General features: G+C 29.6%; 1 protein-coding gene across 2 annotated transcripts in view; it reads left to right on the forward strand.

The window, feature by feature from the left end:
* The window catches only part of LOC148305553 (cubilin), a 50,952-nt gene that overhangs the window by 20,547 nt on the left and 10,759 nt on the right, over positions 1-19,646 (forward strand). For both annotated transcript variants that reach the window (XM_088266469.1, XM_088266470.1), the window contains exons 2-5: positions 673-893; positions 6,272-6,438; positions 7,103-7,186; positions 11,068-11,285. In XM_088266469.1, the coding sequence (XP_088122595.1) occupies positions 673-893; positions 6,272-6,438; positions 7,103-7,186; positions 11,068-11,285 (690 nt within the window). The remainder of the gene's footprint in view (positions 1-672; positions 894-6,271; positions 6,439-7,102; positions 7,187-11,067; positions 11,286-19,646) is intronic.

The raw sequence follows: 19,646 nt of genomic DNA on the forward strand, positions 1-19,646 counted from the left end.
TGTTATTATTGGGCAATTCCTACATAGTAGTATGTGTGTACGTACTTTACTAGAAATAGTCATGCTTATTTCGAGCATGACCAAAATTCGACAGTCGTTCATTTTTCGAGCATGCTACCTGCGGCGCGGTTGTAAGGGTTGTTTGAATAAGCTTGCTTATGAGCGTGCTAGTATCGATGTGTGTGCACGAGCATACTAATTTCAAGCAAACTTATACAGTTAGAGAGCATGCTCATCTTAAGCATGCTCCTAAGCATATGTATCTGTACCTCAACAATGAATTGTAATTTAATTTAAGAGACTTATAATATATTAAAATACTAGACTTGAAGCGCAAGAGTGATAACCTAACTTTCGTGTAAGTAATGATCAAGATAACACTGCATCAATACGATGTAATGCCTTATGCACCTTTGGGTGCGAAGAAGAAAATTCTTCCCATTATCGTCCTTCTAACGAACGTGTATGTATATATGTACTTAATGATTAAGACACTGATAGTATAATGTGAGATGTTTGAAACTGCTCCTTTTACAAATCCCTTGCAATTTAAAAAAGGTTGTGTTAATTTCTCTTTGATCTTTAAATATCCTGCTTAAAATTGCCCATAATAGCAGTTGATTATTACGAATAATCAGTCAAATTTGCTAACAAAGTCAACTTTTATTTCAGGTGAAGTAAAGAGGGACCACTGTAACAAGACTGTCGACATCTACGAGGATGTCAGCTCACCGGAAGTGACTGCCGAGACTTTCGGAAGGCCCATGACGTGTTGGTACCGCTTCCGGTCCTTCCGGGGCACGCCCAAAGACTGGATCCTGAGAATTCGGTTCAAGAAGTTTAAAGTTGGCACGCTGGTCAATTCATCCACTTGCCATATGGGCTATATGCAGGTAAAAAATATTGTAAATTATTGTGTGTTATTTTCGAAAGTGAACGATGTATGATAAGGAGAGTGTTTTCTTGTTAATTATTTTCTTTTTAGGAATACATATTAAATGCCGAGAATAAATAAACAGAAATAAGCTACAAATTACCTACTCACACTTGAAGTATTGTATATGAAATACATATTTAATATATTTTATACATAAATTTCAAAATTATTTAATGGTGGCTAAAACATTCATTTCAGTGTCGTTTAATGTCATAAAATCTCGATTTATTTTATATATGTTAATTTAACATACAGAACTTTTACCACAAATGAAATTGTTGTGTAGGATATATAAATCTTTTTCAAAAGCCGATGACATTTTTACTGAAAATTTTCAATTAAAATATATTATAGGGTGTTGTTGGCGTACAGCTAAAATATTTGTTTTGAATACCGATTGTAATTTCAACCGAAAATATAATAAGTTACCTTTAACTCATCGGTACGTATCATATACAGTCATTTCCATCTTTGGATCTTTCGAAGACTCTTTAGTATTTTACTATATTTAAAATCAACCACTTTTTTGTTTTCAATAACATTTCTCCTTTAGTCAGTTAACCTGATAGACGTAGATATTTGTAGTTGACATAATACACGTAAAAATTGAAATACATTAAACAATATTTGTAGCTTAAAGATAAAAACCATGAAAATAATTATCTCTGAATTAACTTCAATAGAACACATTTATAAATAAAATGATGCAAAAAACATCGCAACACGTACCTATATCAAGTCATATTGGTGAAATTTCAATTGAAGCTCGATAGATATTAACACATACAGTCTGTTCACAGTTATTTTAATTCTAGTTTTTTTTTTCATTTAATTTATTATTTGGCTGTAAAGATTATTTGAAAAAAATATTAATAAAACAAAAAGAAGTAAAATAATTGTGAACATTTTTTAAAATGATTTATTTGGCAGTATAAATAATTAAAAAAAAAAAAAAACTAGGTATAAAATAACTGTGAACACACATTAGTGATTGTCGAATCATTTAATGAAATTGATAAATTTAATAAACAACAATTTAACCTATTAAATTTTAAATCATTTCACAATCATGGGTAAAATTGTATCTCATAAAAGTTAAGTAAAGCGATTATATTAAAAAATATTAATAACAATAAAAATAAAACGATTAAATGAAAAGGGTAAAATCAAAGAAAATTACAATTAAAAAATTAAATATCAAACAATTAGTTGTTTTAAAAATATTTATGGGGTATTTCAATTACGGCATTTTATTAAGTCTTCGGTATGTAAGATTTTTTTAGGCTGCCTGTGGTAAAGGGTCGACCTGATGATTTATTAAGGTCAACAGGAAATCAATTGGACCGGGCACATCTGAAATGTACAACCTTATACAGGAAATTAGTGGTCGTAGAGCGGTCCAATAAAGGTTCTCCAATATTTACAAAGGAAGCTAGAAAGGTATCCGTTTATCTGCAGCAAGCTCACCGTGCAGGCTATGGTCAAAAGGTCACAATTATTTGTATTGAAGACAGCTTTCTGAAAACTGGAAATAAAAGGAAGAAAATCTTTTTTGCTGCCGGTTGTATGTGTTTTGAAAACACAAAGAAATGTCATTATTATTGATGTTTGTATGGAAATTAGATTTTTTCTTGGAACAAGGTCTATAAAAATCAAAGTTATAAAACATGATTTTCAACCCCTGCCTTGTTGTGTATATAATATACTTGCTCTACCTAATCATGTGTTGTTGCAGCTCAGTCTGGTAAAATAGATCAGAAATAAAATTAAAACACACCTCTTAATAAATTTTACAATGCTCGTGAAGTTAATGAAATGCAATATTTCTGAGTGTGTTCAAATCGTCACAAATCTGGGTCACCTGAATCTTAATAAAGTCGTATTTTTTAAATAAAAGCTTACTCAAGCCAACCATAGATGGTTGACGTGAACTTAAGCATGAAGCGTCATAAATTTTTTAATATATATATATATATATATATATATATATATATATATATATATATATATATATATATATATATATATATATATATATATATATATATATATATATATATATATATATATATATATATATATATATATATATATATATATATATATATATATATATATATATATATATATATATATATATATATATATATATATATATATATATATATATATATATATATATATATATATATATATATATATATATATATATATATATATATATATATATATATATATATATATATATATATATATATATATATATATATATATATATATATATATATATATATATATATATATATATATATATATATATATATATGTACGAGTTGTCGTATAACATCGAATTTTGTGTAGCCTCACACTAGTTACAGAAAAACCCGTTCACTGGTCAAATAAAATACACGTGAAAAAAACTATAAAGTTGTTATTTTATTATATTGGAATAAAATTATAAGTTTTTAAAGATTCCAGAATTTTTACATTATTTGATATGCATTAAGCGTGTTGAAAACCGTTGGTTTAAAATAAAAGAATATCTGTTTTTATAAAACACGTTTAAAATTTCCTAAAGGAATTGAATTAGGCATTAACGTACGTTTCAAGGAACATTAAAAGAACGTTGATATCCTGAAGTGAGCAAAATACGCTTGTTTCTATATTATATTCTCGGCTATATTGGTAAACTCGCTTCCATAAAATTACTCACAAAGTGATTTTATTTGAAATTTTACGACTGCAGGTTTTTATTTTCCTTTGAATGTCTTCCCTGTGAATGAGCCGCCATTGAACAACATCGGCAGAGGGGCACTTAATGTTTAAGGCCAAGATTTTTCCTAGGGAAATGGCATGTCATTTACTTTTAGTACTACTAAATTCTTGTTTAGCATATTTCAAATATGCCTTTTGTTTGATTAATGACGTCGGTGAACAAAAAATGACCGAAACACATTTTGACGTTATGGCAGCTGGTACTGATTAATTACATTCTAATTCTACAAACAACCGATTTGTTATATCCATTTTTCTAAACTTACCGATGAAATAAATAAAAAAATGTTCAATTTGTTTTTCGTTCTTCTTGACATATTGGCCAAACATATTTGTTTTTATATGTGTGTGTTGTTCTTTGTATATTATCATAACTTGGTAACACATTTCCTTATTTTTTTCTTTTAACCCTTATCCTATTATTTTGCTCAGAGCACTGCATCGTATACATCTTGATCGTTAAATATATGAAGACAAGGTGTTCAATCTTGCCCTTTAGGTACCAGTATAGGGTAATATTTATAAATATAAGATTGAATAACACCTTTATATTTGAATAATATTTTACTTAATACCAAATTAAAACACTTGACAGCGGTCAAATGTTTCAATTTGGTTGGGAGTCGAAATAATCGGCGGGTATATACGAGGAGATGTGAACGTAAACGAGGCGAAAAATATTTGAAAAGACAGCGTGGCTTTCTTTTCTCTCTGCCTAACCCCACGGAAAAGCGGCGTGAAGGCTAGTTAGTTAGTTAAAAAAGTGGTCTCATCCAAGTTTTTTTTAATTTTTAAATTATGTTATTCCTAAAAGTATTCGGCAAATCGATAAAATACAATTGAATTAAATTCTCAGTTTTGTCCCTTCCGATGATTCGATAATTTAAGATTATGGTGCTTTTTTTAATCTCCCTTTTATATGGATCCAAAAAAGATTCAAGTAAGGAATACGCACATGATATTAAAGCTTGCTAACCAATATACTGCAGCATTTTTCGCTACACCGTGCATGCACGTAGATTACGCCAATTTCAATTAGATTGTATGGCACGATTGATGGCACCATTCGTGTAGCTCGGTAGCTCCTTCGGGAGCAGATAGCATGTTGTGACGTCACGGTTCCTGTCGGATGGCCCGTATTAGCCTCCCAGTACCGAGCGCTCGTGGGACCACCATTTTCACGCACCGTCCGTTCTGTCCCTCCGACCAAAACGGACGCCTCTAATTGGTTTAAATCAGCCCGTTAAATTTGTCTCCCCCACGGTCATGTGCTCCTGGTATCTGCTCGTACCAATTGAACGGTGATTGACGCTAACTTGCTAATTATAATAACCGTAGTCTAAATATACCTGGTCCACTAATGCGCAGGTCATGCTTGTGTTAAAATTATTGATATTAAAAATGAAACGTCATCTCTGACGTCAAAGACAAGTTTGGTTTCGTTTTTGGATACAAGTATCGAGTAAAGAAATAAAGCTCTCCCAAATGATTACTTGAGATTAATATAAATTTATTCAAACATGTTGATCGTGTTTTAAACGATATTAAAATCGATAAAAAAAAAACTTGTTGTCATTTTTTGAGAGTTATTATCTCATTTTAGATAATTAACACTGAAAATGAGGTAATGATCGTATATTTTTTTACTCTGTACTCTATGTTCATTTCTACAACACCTTATAATGTTTGAGGAAAAAAAAGGTATTAAAAATACATGTTTTGACAAAAAATTACCTCAATTATAGGGCGGTGAGTATCTACCGTAGGTACAGAAGCAAGTTTAAAAAAAGATAAACGTTCTGTAAAATACGTTTGAAAAATTGGATGCATGATATTTTCATACAAGTTAAAAAAGTAGCGGTTTGCTTTGTAAAAAAAGTGGTGTAAAAATAAAAGTACATATTTTCATAAAAATTTCAAAGCTTTTGTTGTTTTTGAAATGAAAGGGTGCAAAAATGTGGACTGGTTAAAACTAATTCAGAAAACTAACTAACTAACCATGGCAACGCTTCTCCGCAGGAGTAGGCAGAGATAATAGAACGTCATACCACTCTGTCTTTGCAAACATTTTTGCCCCTTCCACCATCATGCATCTATTCATACATATCCGTCTATTATTTCGATTCCTGACCCGACCGTTTTCTAGTATTTGACATACCTAATCGTTTTAAATTTTCCTCGGTCTTTCTTTGCTTCTTTTCCCAACTACATTCACCTCTTAAATTTATTTTGCTGTTCTTTCCTCACTCATCTGTTCCATATGTCCAAACCATCTAAACACGCCTTTCTTAATTTTATCGATTATGTTTATCTCAGCCTTACATTATTTCCTTATTTTACCATTCGAACATCGTAGGTACATCATTTTACTAAAACATTAAGAAAAAATCTTTAAAATAATTAATTTACTGTAAGCATTCTATTATTTTGGTTGAATATAATATTTTTGTCACCCTTTCCACTAAACTATTTTTTTTAAATATTGGACATTTTTTCCTCTTTAAACGAAAAAATACTTGGTGATATAATCGATTAAATGATATTTTTTTTCTCTCACAGATTGTGGATGGAAACGCTAAGACTGATGTTTCTAACAGAAAAGACCCTGGCTTGTTCTGCGGAGAGACTGAACAACCACAAACCTTCATCTCGGAAACCAGCTTCGTTAAGGTCCTGTTTCATACGGACAACTTTACGGATCAAACCTACTTTTCATTCGATTCAAGGTAAAAATATTTATTATTTAATTTTAAATGTAGATTCAATGACATCGAAAAGATTAAGTGTGATTTTGGTGTTCTTTGAAAGAAAAAATCAAGTTGAGGTTTTAAATATACACATACATACGTTAAAGGTCATACAGGATACAATTCCACCAAAAAACTTCATTATATTGATGGCACTATTTTATCATTTGTCTTTTTACTTGAATCTCTATTGAATGGTCAGTTGTAAATAAAAAATATTTTCAATGCATTTTATGCCATTTTTATCATCACTTTATGAGTGTGGAGGTCCTCACCAAAAAGGTACATTTACAATAATGCACAAAAAATCATTATAATGCAAATATGTTCTGTTTACTTTATTATATTGAAATCTTAATTAAAGCTGCGACAAAACGTGACCAATCTTGTGTTAAACCAATATGAAATTATTAAATCACACCAAAACATAAAAATTTTACAATCTAGAATTCCTGATCTTTAAAATCATTTATAATGGAAATGTAACCTTTTGGTGAGGACCTCCACAAGTATTCAACAATATTAAAATGTACTTACTATGCCTTGCCACGCGTTATTGACGCTTAGTCTGTTTAAAAAGAAAACAAATAAAAAATATAGCACATACTTCCAAAATGTTTCTAATTTGTTTAAATTTTTACAGAGCAGAGCAACAGTTTGAAGTTTATCTGAGATATGGGCAACATCCCGAGCTGTATCCAAACAGAAGAGGAGAAGTCGTAGCAGGGTGAGTAGATCATATTCATTATCTTAAGTTATTATATTCGCATCTACAGTGTAGTGGTAACCGCGTTTGGCTACCATGGTAGATATCCTAACTTTAATTTCCCGGGGAGTCAAAATAAAAATAACTGCTTTTTTACTGCAATATTTAGTTAATGTTACCCTGGACTGGTACCTGAAGGGTAGGACTGGTCGATCAATTTGATGAAGTACGCTATATGAAAGATGACAAATTCGTTAAATAAATAACGAACTCAATATTCATAATGACGAAACAGTTATTAACGATCACCGAGAGTTCAATTATTTTAGAAAAAAATATTCAGCTTAAATTAAAACCACAACTGAATGAACCACTATCTGTCCATCTCCATAGTGTAGTGGTGAGCGTATTTAGCTGCCGTACTGGAAGACCCAGGTTCGATTCCCGGGGGGTCATCTTGCTTCATATTTCAATAAAACACTGCTTCAATATAGTGCAGTACCCTATATTGTACATTTGGGTGCATCTAACGGTAGGGAAAAGATGAAGAAAAAAACTAAACATTAATGTTTAATTAATTACTTAAGGATTTTTATTGAACATGTATTTAATTTTTGAAACTTGTAATTATTTATGTATGTAAGTCAAAACACGATTTATGATTCTATTGAATTTATGAGAATCTACAAAAATTACTTACTTTAAACAATATGTTAAATTTGCTCTGGTGGAATTTTACACGATTTTAATTTTTCATAAGCCAACGAAGGTTTGAATGAATGGAAAAGTGATTTTAAGTGAAAAGCTTCTGAGCTTAGATTTATACCCGAAAATTGTGAAGTCCGCCCTTTTCGGGAACATTTTTAAAGGGCAACTAATTAATTATTAATTATTCAATCGATCAAACGGCCATCTTGAATACCGTAGAGAGGAGAAGATATTAATTGGCTTTTTTGTAAAAAAGGGAGATTGATAAATTATATTTGAATAATTTAATCTACATTTAATTAATATCCTTTAAAGCATTAACGCTAGACAGCGCAAAAAAGTTTATTTTTTGCATTATCATTTTCCATTATTTGATTTAAAAATATTTGTTACCAGATGTAAGTGAGTAGAAATATATCTACTTAAAGTACAATATCACCATTTTAAAATTCATAATCTTATAGACCAGTTAAAATAACAATGCATAATAACAATGTAATCAATATAATTATTAGGCTCAATTAAATTTTTTTTTTTAAATAATTTTGATCCTATAGGCCATAAAAAATTATGAAAGTTAATACTACAAAGCTTCAGATAATTACACCATCCTGTTTATGACAGAAAATCGATGGAACCAATAGATATCAAATAATTGATCGCTTATATATAAGTCGATTAGAGGACTCCCGTGTGTCATCGTAAAAATATGCTAGTAATTTTTGTTGTCGTTGTTAAAATAGGTTAAGAAACGCTTATTTTTTTTCTATTTATACGATTAAAATCCCATTACATCTTACCTTTTCATTCAAATAACATATTTTTTTTTGAAAAAACTCATAAATCAAATATAAATTTAAGTTATTTATAAAGTAATTCATAACTTCTACCTCTAGAATATGATTTTCTTGGTCAGAATCCCGTGGTCAATATAATAATTGTTAATATTTATTAAAAGCTCTTTAAAAAAAGTCTGGACATTTACGGGGCTGACGACCGTCATCGGCTGGTTTAAGTGATCACTTTACACACGTGTAACATTCATCAATTCTATCCATTATTGACAACCACACTACTCAAATTCTCGGAAGTTCTATATATAAATATATATATATATATATATATATATATATATATATATATATATATATATATATATATATATATATATATATATATATATATATATATATATATATATATATATATATATATATATATATATATATATATATATATATATATATATATATATATATATATATATATATATATATATATATATATATATATATATATATATATATATATATATATATATATATATATATATATATATATATATATATATATATATATATATATATATATATGAACCAATTTAGAAACCTCGTTCTTGAATCACTAGAACTTCACTAGAGACAACTATTGGTGAGATGTAAAGAAGCTTTTTACCAAACAGAAACTCTTATATTAGTATGTGAGGTCCGAATCTTGGATTATAATCACACACATGAGAAACGCCAGAAAATACCATTTTCATTTTTATTATTTAAGCTTATAATTTGAGCAGATAATTTATTTACAACATATTGAGTGTGTTCAAATACTTGTTCACAAAATCTGGATTATCTCCAATTACAGGAGTTATTTTCATATTATTTTTTGACATCTCATCAAAGATGAAGAAGAATATAAAAGTCTGGGCATTTACGGGGCTGACGACCTCTTTAAAACCACTCTAAAACCTCTTTACTCTGATTTAGTAATTGAAGCGATGGACCAAATCGATCCAGTTCGGTACCTTACGGACAATTGGGTTTGAATAAGTGTTAATAGTAGAATAGCAAATAATAAAACTCAGCGCTTTAAAATATATCTAGAAGTATGCAAAAAGCGTGGATAAAAGTTTTGAGTTTTGATGACGTATGCCGACCGTACTTTTTGCGAATATTTCAGCCACCATTCCAGACGTCATCCATATGGCGCTATGGAATTCAAATTATGTGATAATTTTATTTTTAACATCACATAATTTCGTTTTGAGGATTGTTTCTGTTAAAGAGTCTGAAAAAAATACATCTAAGATTTGAAAAAAAAAAAATCATATGCCTGTTACTCTTGCGTGTTAGAAGTAAATCTTTTTAGGCTTTAGAAATAGTTGATTTTACAGATTGCTCCCTTTAACATTTATTTCATGTCTGGAAAAGTGTTATGTGGAATTCAATTGAAATAATTCTTTTTTCATTCTCTAAGAGAGAAATTATGGGTTTATGATAGCTGAAGCAAATTTTCTAAATAACGATAAATACTGCATCGATAGTAGTGACTCATCTGATTGTAGATTGATATTTGTCAGTGTTCAATTTTCACTTGAATTTTTCATCAAAAACCTCATTTTTGGTTGAGCTTCGCCTGAGTTGAAGTTGTTAAAATTTTATTCAGATATTTTCTTAACAAAGGTAGACCTTCAATAGTGGAACTTGTTAACTAGGAGTTATAAATATCAAAACGTGTCCAACTAAAGTATAGTAAAATATGCAAGCGTCTACTTTTTCTCCATGCTACGTACTAACACAGTACATGTGGCGCATGCGTAAACCATGTCCGTGACGTATGCGACAAAGAGAGTAGAAACGATTCTCCCATTCTTTCGAGGAACGGGAAGTATTTTATTTTTTCTCTGTCTGATCCAGGCCAATTTGCCAACATTGTTTTATTAATTGTAACTGCAGACAGTTGGTAGAATTCCATATTGAATTGTTGGGTAATATATCCAAAATTAAACACGATTTTCGGATTGAATTTTACTTTTATTTACATATACGATATGTGACGCGTTTCATATTATTAAAAAGTTATAAAACACTCATAATATATTAATTAATGGCGTGTTTGATAATGTCTTAATAAGACGAAACGCGTCACATATCACGTATGTAAATAAAAGTAAATTTCAATCCAATAACCGTGATTAATTTTGGACATATTACCCGACAATTCAACATTGTTTTATTTCGATTTGTTGGTATTACATTGTTGATCTGCATTGTTTTATTTCGATTTGTTGGTATTACACTGTTAATCTGCATTGTTTTATTTCGATTTGTTGGTAGTACATTGTTATTCTACGATGTTTTTTTTCGGTTTGTTGGTATCATATTGTTATTCTACACTGTTTTGGTATCCATCAGGTCGTACTGCGAGCGCGTGTTCCGCGACTGCCGACTGCAGACCTGCTACGTGCAGTCTCCCGCCTACCCCGGCGTGTATCCGCGCCACCTGCACTGCAAGTATCACCTCAACACGCGTCTGCCCTTCATCAAGCTCTACATCGAGAACGAGGAGTTCAACATAGACGGACAACGCTGTGAGAATATCATGACTTGTCCCATGCGGCCCATTACATCGGGTAAGTGACAAGTATTATAAAATAAAACAACTTTTTTTTAACCACTTTTTTTTGTTTTCACCGTTCGTAGCTCACAAGTTGTCATCTAGAGTTGATGTATTCGCTGCGCAATGCTCAATAAAAGCAACATCAAGGAATTTTTTCCCGTTTTTTAAATCATATTTTTTAACCATATTTTCATATGGTGTATGGAGTGCGTGAAAGATTTTAGTATCGTATCGAAAGATTTTAGTATATGATACTTAACTATTATCTTACTGTGAGTATTTCAGTGTTTTAGAATTTAGTATATAAACCCTGATGATGACAAGGTTTTTGTCGATACCGGTTGGATAAAGTGTACGAACAAAAAGTGGTTAAAACAATGTTTTTTTTATAAAGTTCATAAAATGTGGCAAGAAGTATATGCGAAAAACATTCAAGAAATATTATATTAAAAAACAATAAACACTTGTACATGTAGTACCACTTATTGAGTTTTATTTCACAACACAGTTTGTTTGCCTCCGTGGTGTAGTGGTTAGCATGTTTAACTGACGTGCAGGAGGTCCCGGGTTATTTCTGGGTCCCGAATCCCAGGGGGGGAGGATGAAAATAAATATTGGTGATTTTACACTGTAATATTTATTTGATATTACCCTGGTCTGGTCCCGGAAGTGTACGAGTAATCACATTGCCTTCATGTAAGTAACGACCAAGATAACACTGAGTCATCAGTATGCAGTGCCCTATGCACCATTGGGTGCGGATAAGGGTTATAAGACACATGACTAGTTTCGTAAAAACGAATTTTTGTTTATTACACACCAGTCGCAGGTATACAAAAATACGCGTGTTTATCTTTCACTCCTTTCAACAACGTCATACATAAAACATCGTAAATTTTCAGTGTGCATGTTTTCGGAATACTCAGAAAATGTTCTACATCTCAGCAAAAGTGGCGTGTTTTTAACATAATATTTACCCACCACAGGGCAGAAAGTTTTGTTTTGTTTTTGTTTTGAAGAAAAGGTATTGTTTAATTATTTTTCTAAATAAACTAAATATTTTTCAAATGGCGAAAAAACCTTCAAGTTTTACCTTAAAACATCTGTTGCACAGTAAAAAGTCGAATAAGCGGCTTGATAATTATTTTTAATACATTTTATTATATTCTTAAACTTTAAAAATGATCTCCTGAAAAATTAAATTTTTTTAATAGACGTTGTTGAAAAGAGTGAGCGATAATACGAGCATGTCAAAAATTTAGAGCTACTGGTTATAAAAAAAATAATATTTAAAATATCTTTCAACGTGCCATAAAAATATTTATAATATGAAAAAATGTTTTAGTATTTTCAAATAAAGAGTTGATACTGAATTAAGTTTTAATCCATTTGAAAATAATTTTAGTCTCTTTTCAGAATAATTAAATAATCTCAACATAATGAAAAACTAAACAAACGCACAAAAGCATTTCCGTTATTCATTTTATTCGCACGTTTCAAACAAATACCAAAAATATTTCGTACCTACTAGTAATTTATCATTATTGTTCCACAAACCAAATATACCTTTGTACACTTAAATATATTTTTAACTTTAGTATTTATTCGAGTTTTTATTAAAATAAATATCTCAATCAAAACCGATTCTGAAATACGTTGCTGCTTTAATTATTTTTATAATATATTTATTCACAAAAACAATCCAGTTAGCATTTTTAAACAAAATTCGTTTAAAAATGCCATAACTAGGCAAAACAATTATCACAATATTAATTTTTAATGTATTTTTTTTTATGAAATACAACTTAGTTGGCTCAAAAAATTTGTATTTGATGTAAAAATTTAAACATATAGATTTATTTTCCTTGAAACATTGTTTACAGAAGCCAAAATGTGCTTTGATGAATGCGTGCCTTAAAATAGTATTATACTGTATTTTATATCAATAAAACGCGAAGGTGAGAAGACGTCGATAATTTTCACCCGCAAGAATCAAATTCCTCTCGATACCTCACAGATGTATTGCATTGTTCTCCGACGTAGTACCCATTACCCACTTGTACCTTTTATACAAATGAACCGAACAGAGCATAATGGCCATTCCATATCATAAATCGATATTTATAGCGTTTACGGTAAATGGAAAGGCTGGGGGGTTATTCCATTTCCCGCCATGGAATTTCCATCTGAATGACAGTTTGCTTAAACAGCTTTATTGTGTTGGCATCAGGAATGAAGTCGAATGTGTCGGTTTGAATGGACTTAGTCGTTCGGTTACTGATGCCCCGTAATATTTGGTGGCCGTTACGACGGAACATATACGTACTTAAAAAATAGGAAAATTAATTTACTCAAATTTAAATACACGTATAGGTATATGGGGGCTCAATGTCTATGTGGATTGTTTATGTTTATTTTTGTAAAATAACATGGTTATTTGAATAAAAAAGCAACATTTTGGGTGCGTTCAAATCATTGTATTATATATTTGAAATCTCAACATATGTAGATGAAGAAAAATATGTAGGTCTGGGTATTTACAGGTCATTAACCCAGACTTCCATAATTTTCTTCATCTTAATTGAAATGTCAAAATCTGATAATAAAAGAAATTCAGTTTTCACTTCAAACATTTTATTCAAATTAAAAAATATGATTACTTTACAGAAAATACCACCAAAACAGCTCCGTTGAGTTTTTCCATATATTTTCAACATAAACAAAAATAGCATAAACTCTTGAAGCTTATCTCGTGTAAAAGAAAAAAATGTTCTTCCAATGCGTATCAGGTCCCTTCAAAGGTTCTCTATCCTCTGCAGCTTGAAACAACTCCCAAACTCTTTATATTCCAGCTTTCTTCCTAATCCTTGACCTCCCTAATTTTTTTATTCTATGAAACGTTAAAGGAAGGTATATTTGTCACCTCATAACACGTGTTCCAGGTAGAAGATCTTGCGCTTTTATGCATTCATTAACATTTTACGATTTGCTCTAGCTCTGAGAAAAAATTCTGAGTTTGTGATTCTTTTCCTCTTAGAAATATGGAACAAACGTCTTTACAGACACGTATCGAAAGCTTCTAATCTATTTATTTTACTAGTTTCACAGCTATTTATTCATTATTTTACTTTTTACAACATTACTGACATTTTCCATTTCCTGTCTATATTTTAAATTTGATTCATCGTTACACAATATTTTTGTCATCTCATTCAAGAAGACACATTAATAAATATTTTTTAGCCCTCTTATTTTCGATCTCATAAACTTTCTGGTTTTGACAGTGCTAATAATTTGAAGACATAAACTAGAAAAAATAAAGAATTTTTCAGTTTAGTATTCGGACGCACTTTTTCAACGAGTCTTCATAAAAAAAGAAATAAAATTTAGTGTTTTTGGCACTATTCCATATCTCCTTTTTTTTCAACATAGCCTTTATTTGAATGTCAACTTTTCAACAACTAAAAAATATATTTAAACAAATTATCACAGTGTAAGTAAACGAGCTATAAGTATTATGTAAAAATAAGTTGCTGTTTTTCAAGGTTGACAAAATAATATTAGATCGTTGTAGTATTTAGTAAATTTAGTTATTAAATAAAAATTAATGATTTAAAATAATAATGCAGTAAGTAAAAATAATGATTTTTAAATAATCCTTTGCATACGTGGATATTCATTGTACTTAATAAGTTTTATAAATTACCCTTAGCTCTTATCATACTTCCCGTCCTACCGGTATCAGTTTCAATTCCTAAAATGAAGTGCGAAATATCAGCCGGGTAGAGAAATATATCAGTTAGTAAATGGAGTGTCATATGAAAATGTATTTTTTTAAATATACATACTAACTTTATTTTATCTACGTAACAGTATGTAAATTTTATGTAAAATAATAATAAAAATTGTTAAATTTGCCCTCGCCATAGAAAAACTCACTAGTGAGGGTACAGAATTGTAATTTGTAAATATATGTATGCTGGAATTAAAACGATTCAATAAATGAATAATTAAGAATATAAATAAAATTTAATGAAATTTTCTACTTACACCAGCATTTTTTTTCGGTTTAATTTAAATAAATAAAACTGGATGGATATTAGTAGCCAAATAAATTATTAAGCGTAATGTGTACGGTTTATTTTTGTCGTAATAAAATTACCATAATTCGACACAAATCATATTAATTGCGCACTTAGGGACCAAAGCACCATTCAATTGTCATTAAATGGAAATAAAATAGATTTTATGGTACGGTAGCCATTAAGACTAAATAAATTGATACTTGAAGGATAGGGGCCGTATAATGATGACTTAAACGCTTTAGAACATTGATCGATCTACGCCATAATAACACACTTATCTTCCATCACGAGCAGTCAGCCTTTTTTGGGGAAGAAATCGGACTTTATATATATAAATAAAACTTAGAATCCATTTTTTGTAATAATATTATCTGTGTTTAAGAATTTTTTCCCAGTTTTATATGACTTTATCATTGTACATATCACTCACTCCTTTCAAGAACGTCATAAATAAAAAAACTTAATTTTTCAGTAGAACGTTTTTAAAGTTTAACAATATAATACAATGTTTTAAAAATAAATATCAAGCAACTTATTGAACTTTTTACTGTGCAACAGATCTTTTTAGGTAAAACTTGAATGTTTTTTCTCCATTTAAAAAATGTTTAGTATATTGAAAAAATACTTAAACAATGCCTTTTCTTCAAAATGCAAAAACAACACTTTCTGCCCTGTAGCAGGTAAATATTAAGTTAAAAATATGCCGCTTTTGCTGGGATATAGTACATTTTCTGTGCATTTCAAAAACATACACAACTGAAAATTTACGATTTTTGATTTATGACGTTCTTGAAAGGAGTGAGCGATATAACACATTTTGAAGTAAATAAAATTATAAAACTTTTATACTTAAACTATTTTTTAATAAACTTCATATTTAGCTATCAACTAAATTATGAGTCGATTCGTATAACGATATTTGTTCATCAAATAAATACATTGAAGTCATTGAAACACGTGTTAAGCTAAGATTGACTAATTTAACATTTTTGGTTATTTAATTAGAAGTCACATTTTTTCTTAAAAATTTAATTAATAAAACCTACAATGAACGAACGAATTTTTTTGTTTGTTTATTTTATACTTAAGTAACAACTAAATAATGAGTCGATTCATAAAACAATGTTTACTTCATCAATATTGAATATTTTTTTAAAAATTGAAGTCATTAGAAGACGTGTTGAATAAAGATTAAATATTGAGAATTCTTGTTATTTAATTACAAACCACATTTTTTTCTTCTTAATTGAATAAAACCTTTAAATAAATGACTACCGAATCAATTTATTTCATAGAAATAATTTCATTTCATTGATTGTTTCGGCAGTCACTTTGTGGTAAAACTTACCTAAAAGTATTGCTTAGTAAATACCACTATTTCTTAAAATCTACTGTAACACGCGTTTCGATGCATTCCGCATCATTTTCAAACACCTTAGACGTAATACGGTGTATACCGTATACGGTGTTTAAAAATGAATCAGAATGCATGGAAACACGTGTCATAGTAGATTTTAAGAAATAGTGTTATTGACTAAATAAAACTTTAATTATAAAAGTAATTATTTAGATAGTAAAAAATATCCTTCATTTCATATCTCGTTTGAATGATTTTAATGATTGAAAATAATTTGAGTAAGCAGAAATAATAATTTCTTGAATGTTTTTCGCAGATACTTTGTGGCACATTTTATAAACTTTATAAAATAAAACAACTCTGTTTTAACCACTTTAAAACAAAGTTGTTTTATTTTACAAAGAAATGATTAATAAGTACGTGTTTAATATTCAGAAAAAGATATGAATTATTTCGGTCTGAGTTTAGACCGTCTTTTGGTTTCGAGTACTTTGTAGTAATGCAGTTTCAGTGTTCTTGCAATGTAGTTGATAGTTGCACAATATGCACTTTATGCATTAGTTTCTACGAAGTCAGTTCAGGTTGACCACACTTGCAGTGAGATTAGTGTAGGAAATACATAATGGCACGAAGTGTGCTAACACTTCCATGGCAATGTGGATTATTGCACTAAATTTTAGCAATTGTACTGCAGTGTCATGAAGTACATAATCCTTACATTAATATGCCATTGTGACCTTTAAAGAAGATATAAGTGAATTGTTAAGCTTACTTAGTTATTTCTTGAATGTTTATCGCAGATACTTTGGCACATTTTATAAACATCATAAAATTAAACAACTTTGTTTTAACCACTTTTTTTATTATTAGTACACTTTAACCAGCCGGTTTCGACAAGAAACTTGTCATCATCAGGGTTGATTAAATTCTAAAACATTTAAAAGTTAATTACATTCCCTTAAGAAACACTTCCACACACTCTATACACCATATGAAAATATGATTTAAAAACTCCTAAATGTTATTTTTAATGTGTTATTATGCACAATAAAAATAACATTTAGGATTTTTTTAATCATATTTATAAATCATATTTTTTAAATCATATTTTCATATAATGTACGGAGTGTGTGGAAGTTTTTGGTAAAGGAATGTAATAAACTTTGAGTATTTTAATGTTTTGAATGCAATAGAATTTAATAAATCATAATGATGACAAGGTTTTTGTCGAAACCGGTTGGTAAAAGTGTACTTGTAATAAAAAAAAGTGGTTAGAACAAAGTTGTTAAATTTTATTAAGTTTATTTAGTTATTTTTTAAACCAGTATTTGAAAAATTAAGATTGTTTGTTTTGTTTAAGTTAACTGAATTCTAGTTGCTATTTTAATTATTACGTAGGTATTTAATATATTTTTTTTTACTACCGTAAGTTGGGACAACTTTGCACCAAGGGAGTCAGTCTACTTTACGTCGGTCTATTTTTATGATTGTACTTAAATATTTATAAAGACAAGTACATTTTGAGAATCATTAAAAAGTTTTTAGTAAAATTGTTGTATTCTTTAATAATAATAATAATAAAACCCTTATCCGCACCCTAATGGTGCATAGGGCACTGCATCCTATAAACGCAGTGTTATCTTGATCGTTTACACATGAAGCTAAGGTGATACCAGTCCAGGGTAGTATTGAATAAATATGACAGTGAAAAAATCACTTATATTTATTTTATCCCCCTTGGAAATCGAACCCGGGACCTCCAGAATGGTAGCCGAGCGTGCTGACCATTACACTACTGAGGCGGACAAAATTTAAACCATGTTCTAATAGAGAAGCAACCAAACGCCCCTACCCTTGACCAACTCCTGACCATTTGTGATCTCATCCCGATAATTTAGATTATGTTGGGGAAGCAACATGATCCTTTGATAGTTTCTGACCGCCTTAGTATTGTAGTGGTTAGCAAGTTTGTCTACCATAGATTAAGTTCGGTGTCCATTACTTCTGGAATCACCAGAAAAAAAGAAAATTTCTTATGAAATAATGTACTATTTTGCAAAACCTTACCTTAACTGTAACATCAAGTGCAAGAAATAACACTCATTGCCATATTTTTAGGATAGTATTAGATGCAAAAAAAGTGCGAAAATAACTGTTTCAATTTATTTGTTTACTTGTGTATTTTAGAAATATTAGAAAGAAAACACATATTTTCATAAGTCGTTAAAAAATACCATTTTATAAACATATGGTATAAAGAGTATCCAATATCGTTATTTAAAAATAATTTTAAAATAATTTAAGTTTATTTGACCCAAAAGAAAATATTTCGAGAACGGTTATTCATGATATTTATTTAATTAAATAAATTCGTGCACATACTGTTGAAGACTGTTCCTTCTGACTTCTTCTTGTTCCTCAAAATACAAAAGACCTTTAAAAGAAAGAAGATTTGAGACCATTTCCGATAATAAGGGAAATCCGGCAAAAGAGCTGTAGAACATTAAAAAGAAGCGTTCCAGGACTGTTTTCAAAAGTGCAAACACCATTGGGATAAGTGTGTACTTCAGCAAGCTCGGCTACCGTACTGGAGGTCTCGGGTTTGTTACCCAGGGGGGGTCAAATAATTATAGCTGATTTTCAACTCTTTATATTTTTTAAATTACCCTGGATTGTTAAATGAAGCAAAGGGCTGATCACCTTTTCTTCGCTTGTTAACGATTAAGATGTTTATATGATGCAGTATCCTATGCACCATTTGGTGTGGATAAGGGATTGAAGAAGAAGACGAGTTAAATGTTATGTCTTTAATTGATTAGGCAGTCAATTTGTGTATTTATGTTTACTTGTATTTACTAATTTAAACTTTATGTTATGTTAGGTTAGGTTAGGTTTAACTTATGTTTACTTGTATTTACTTTAATAAAAATGA

Source organism: Brachycentrus maculatus, unplaced genomic scaffold (assembly GCF_059751285.1).
Source record: "Brachycentrus maculatus isolate JH-2025_06_01 unplaced genomic scaffold, ASM5975128v1 h1tg000269l, whole genome shotgun sequence".
Lineage (NCBI taxonomy): Eukaryota > Metazoa > Arthropoda > Insecta > Trichoptera > Brachycentridae > Brachycentrus > Brachycentrus maculatus.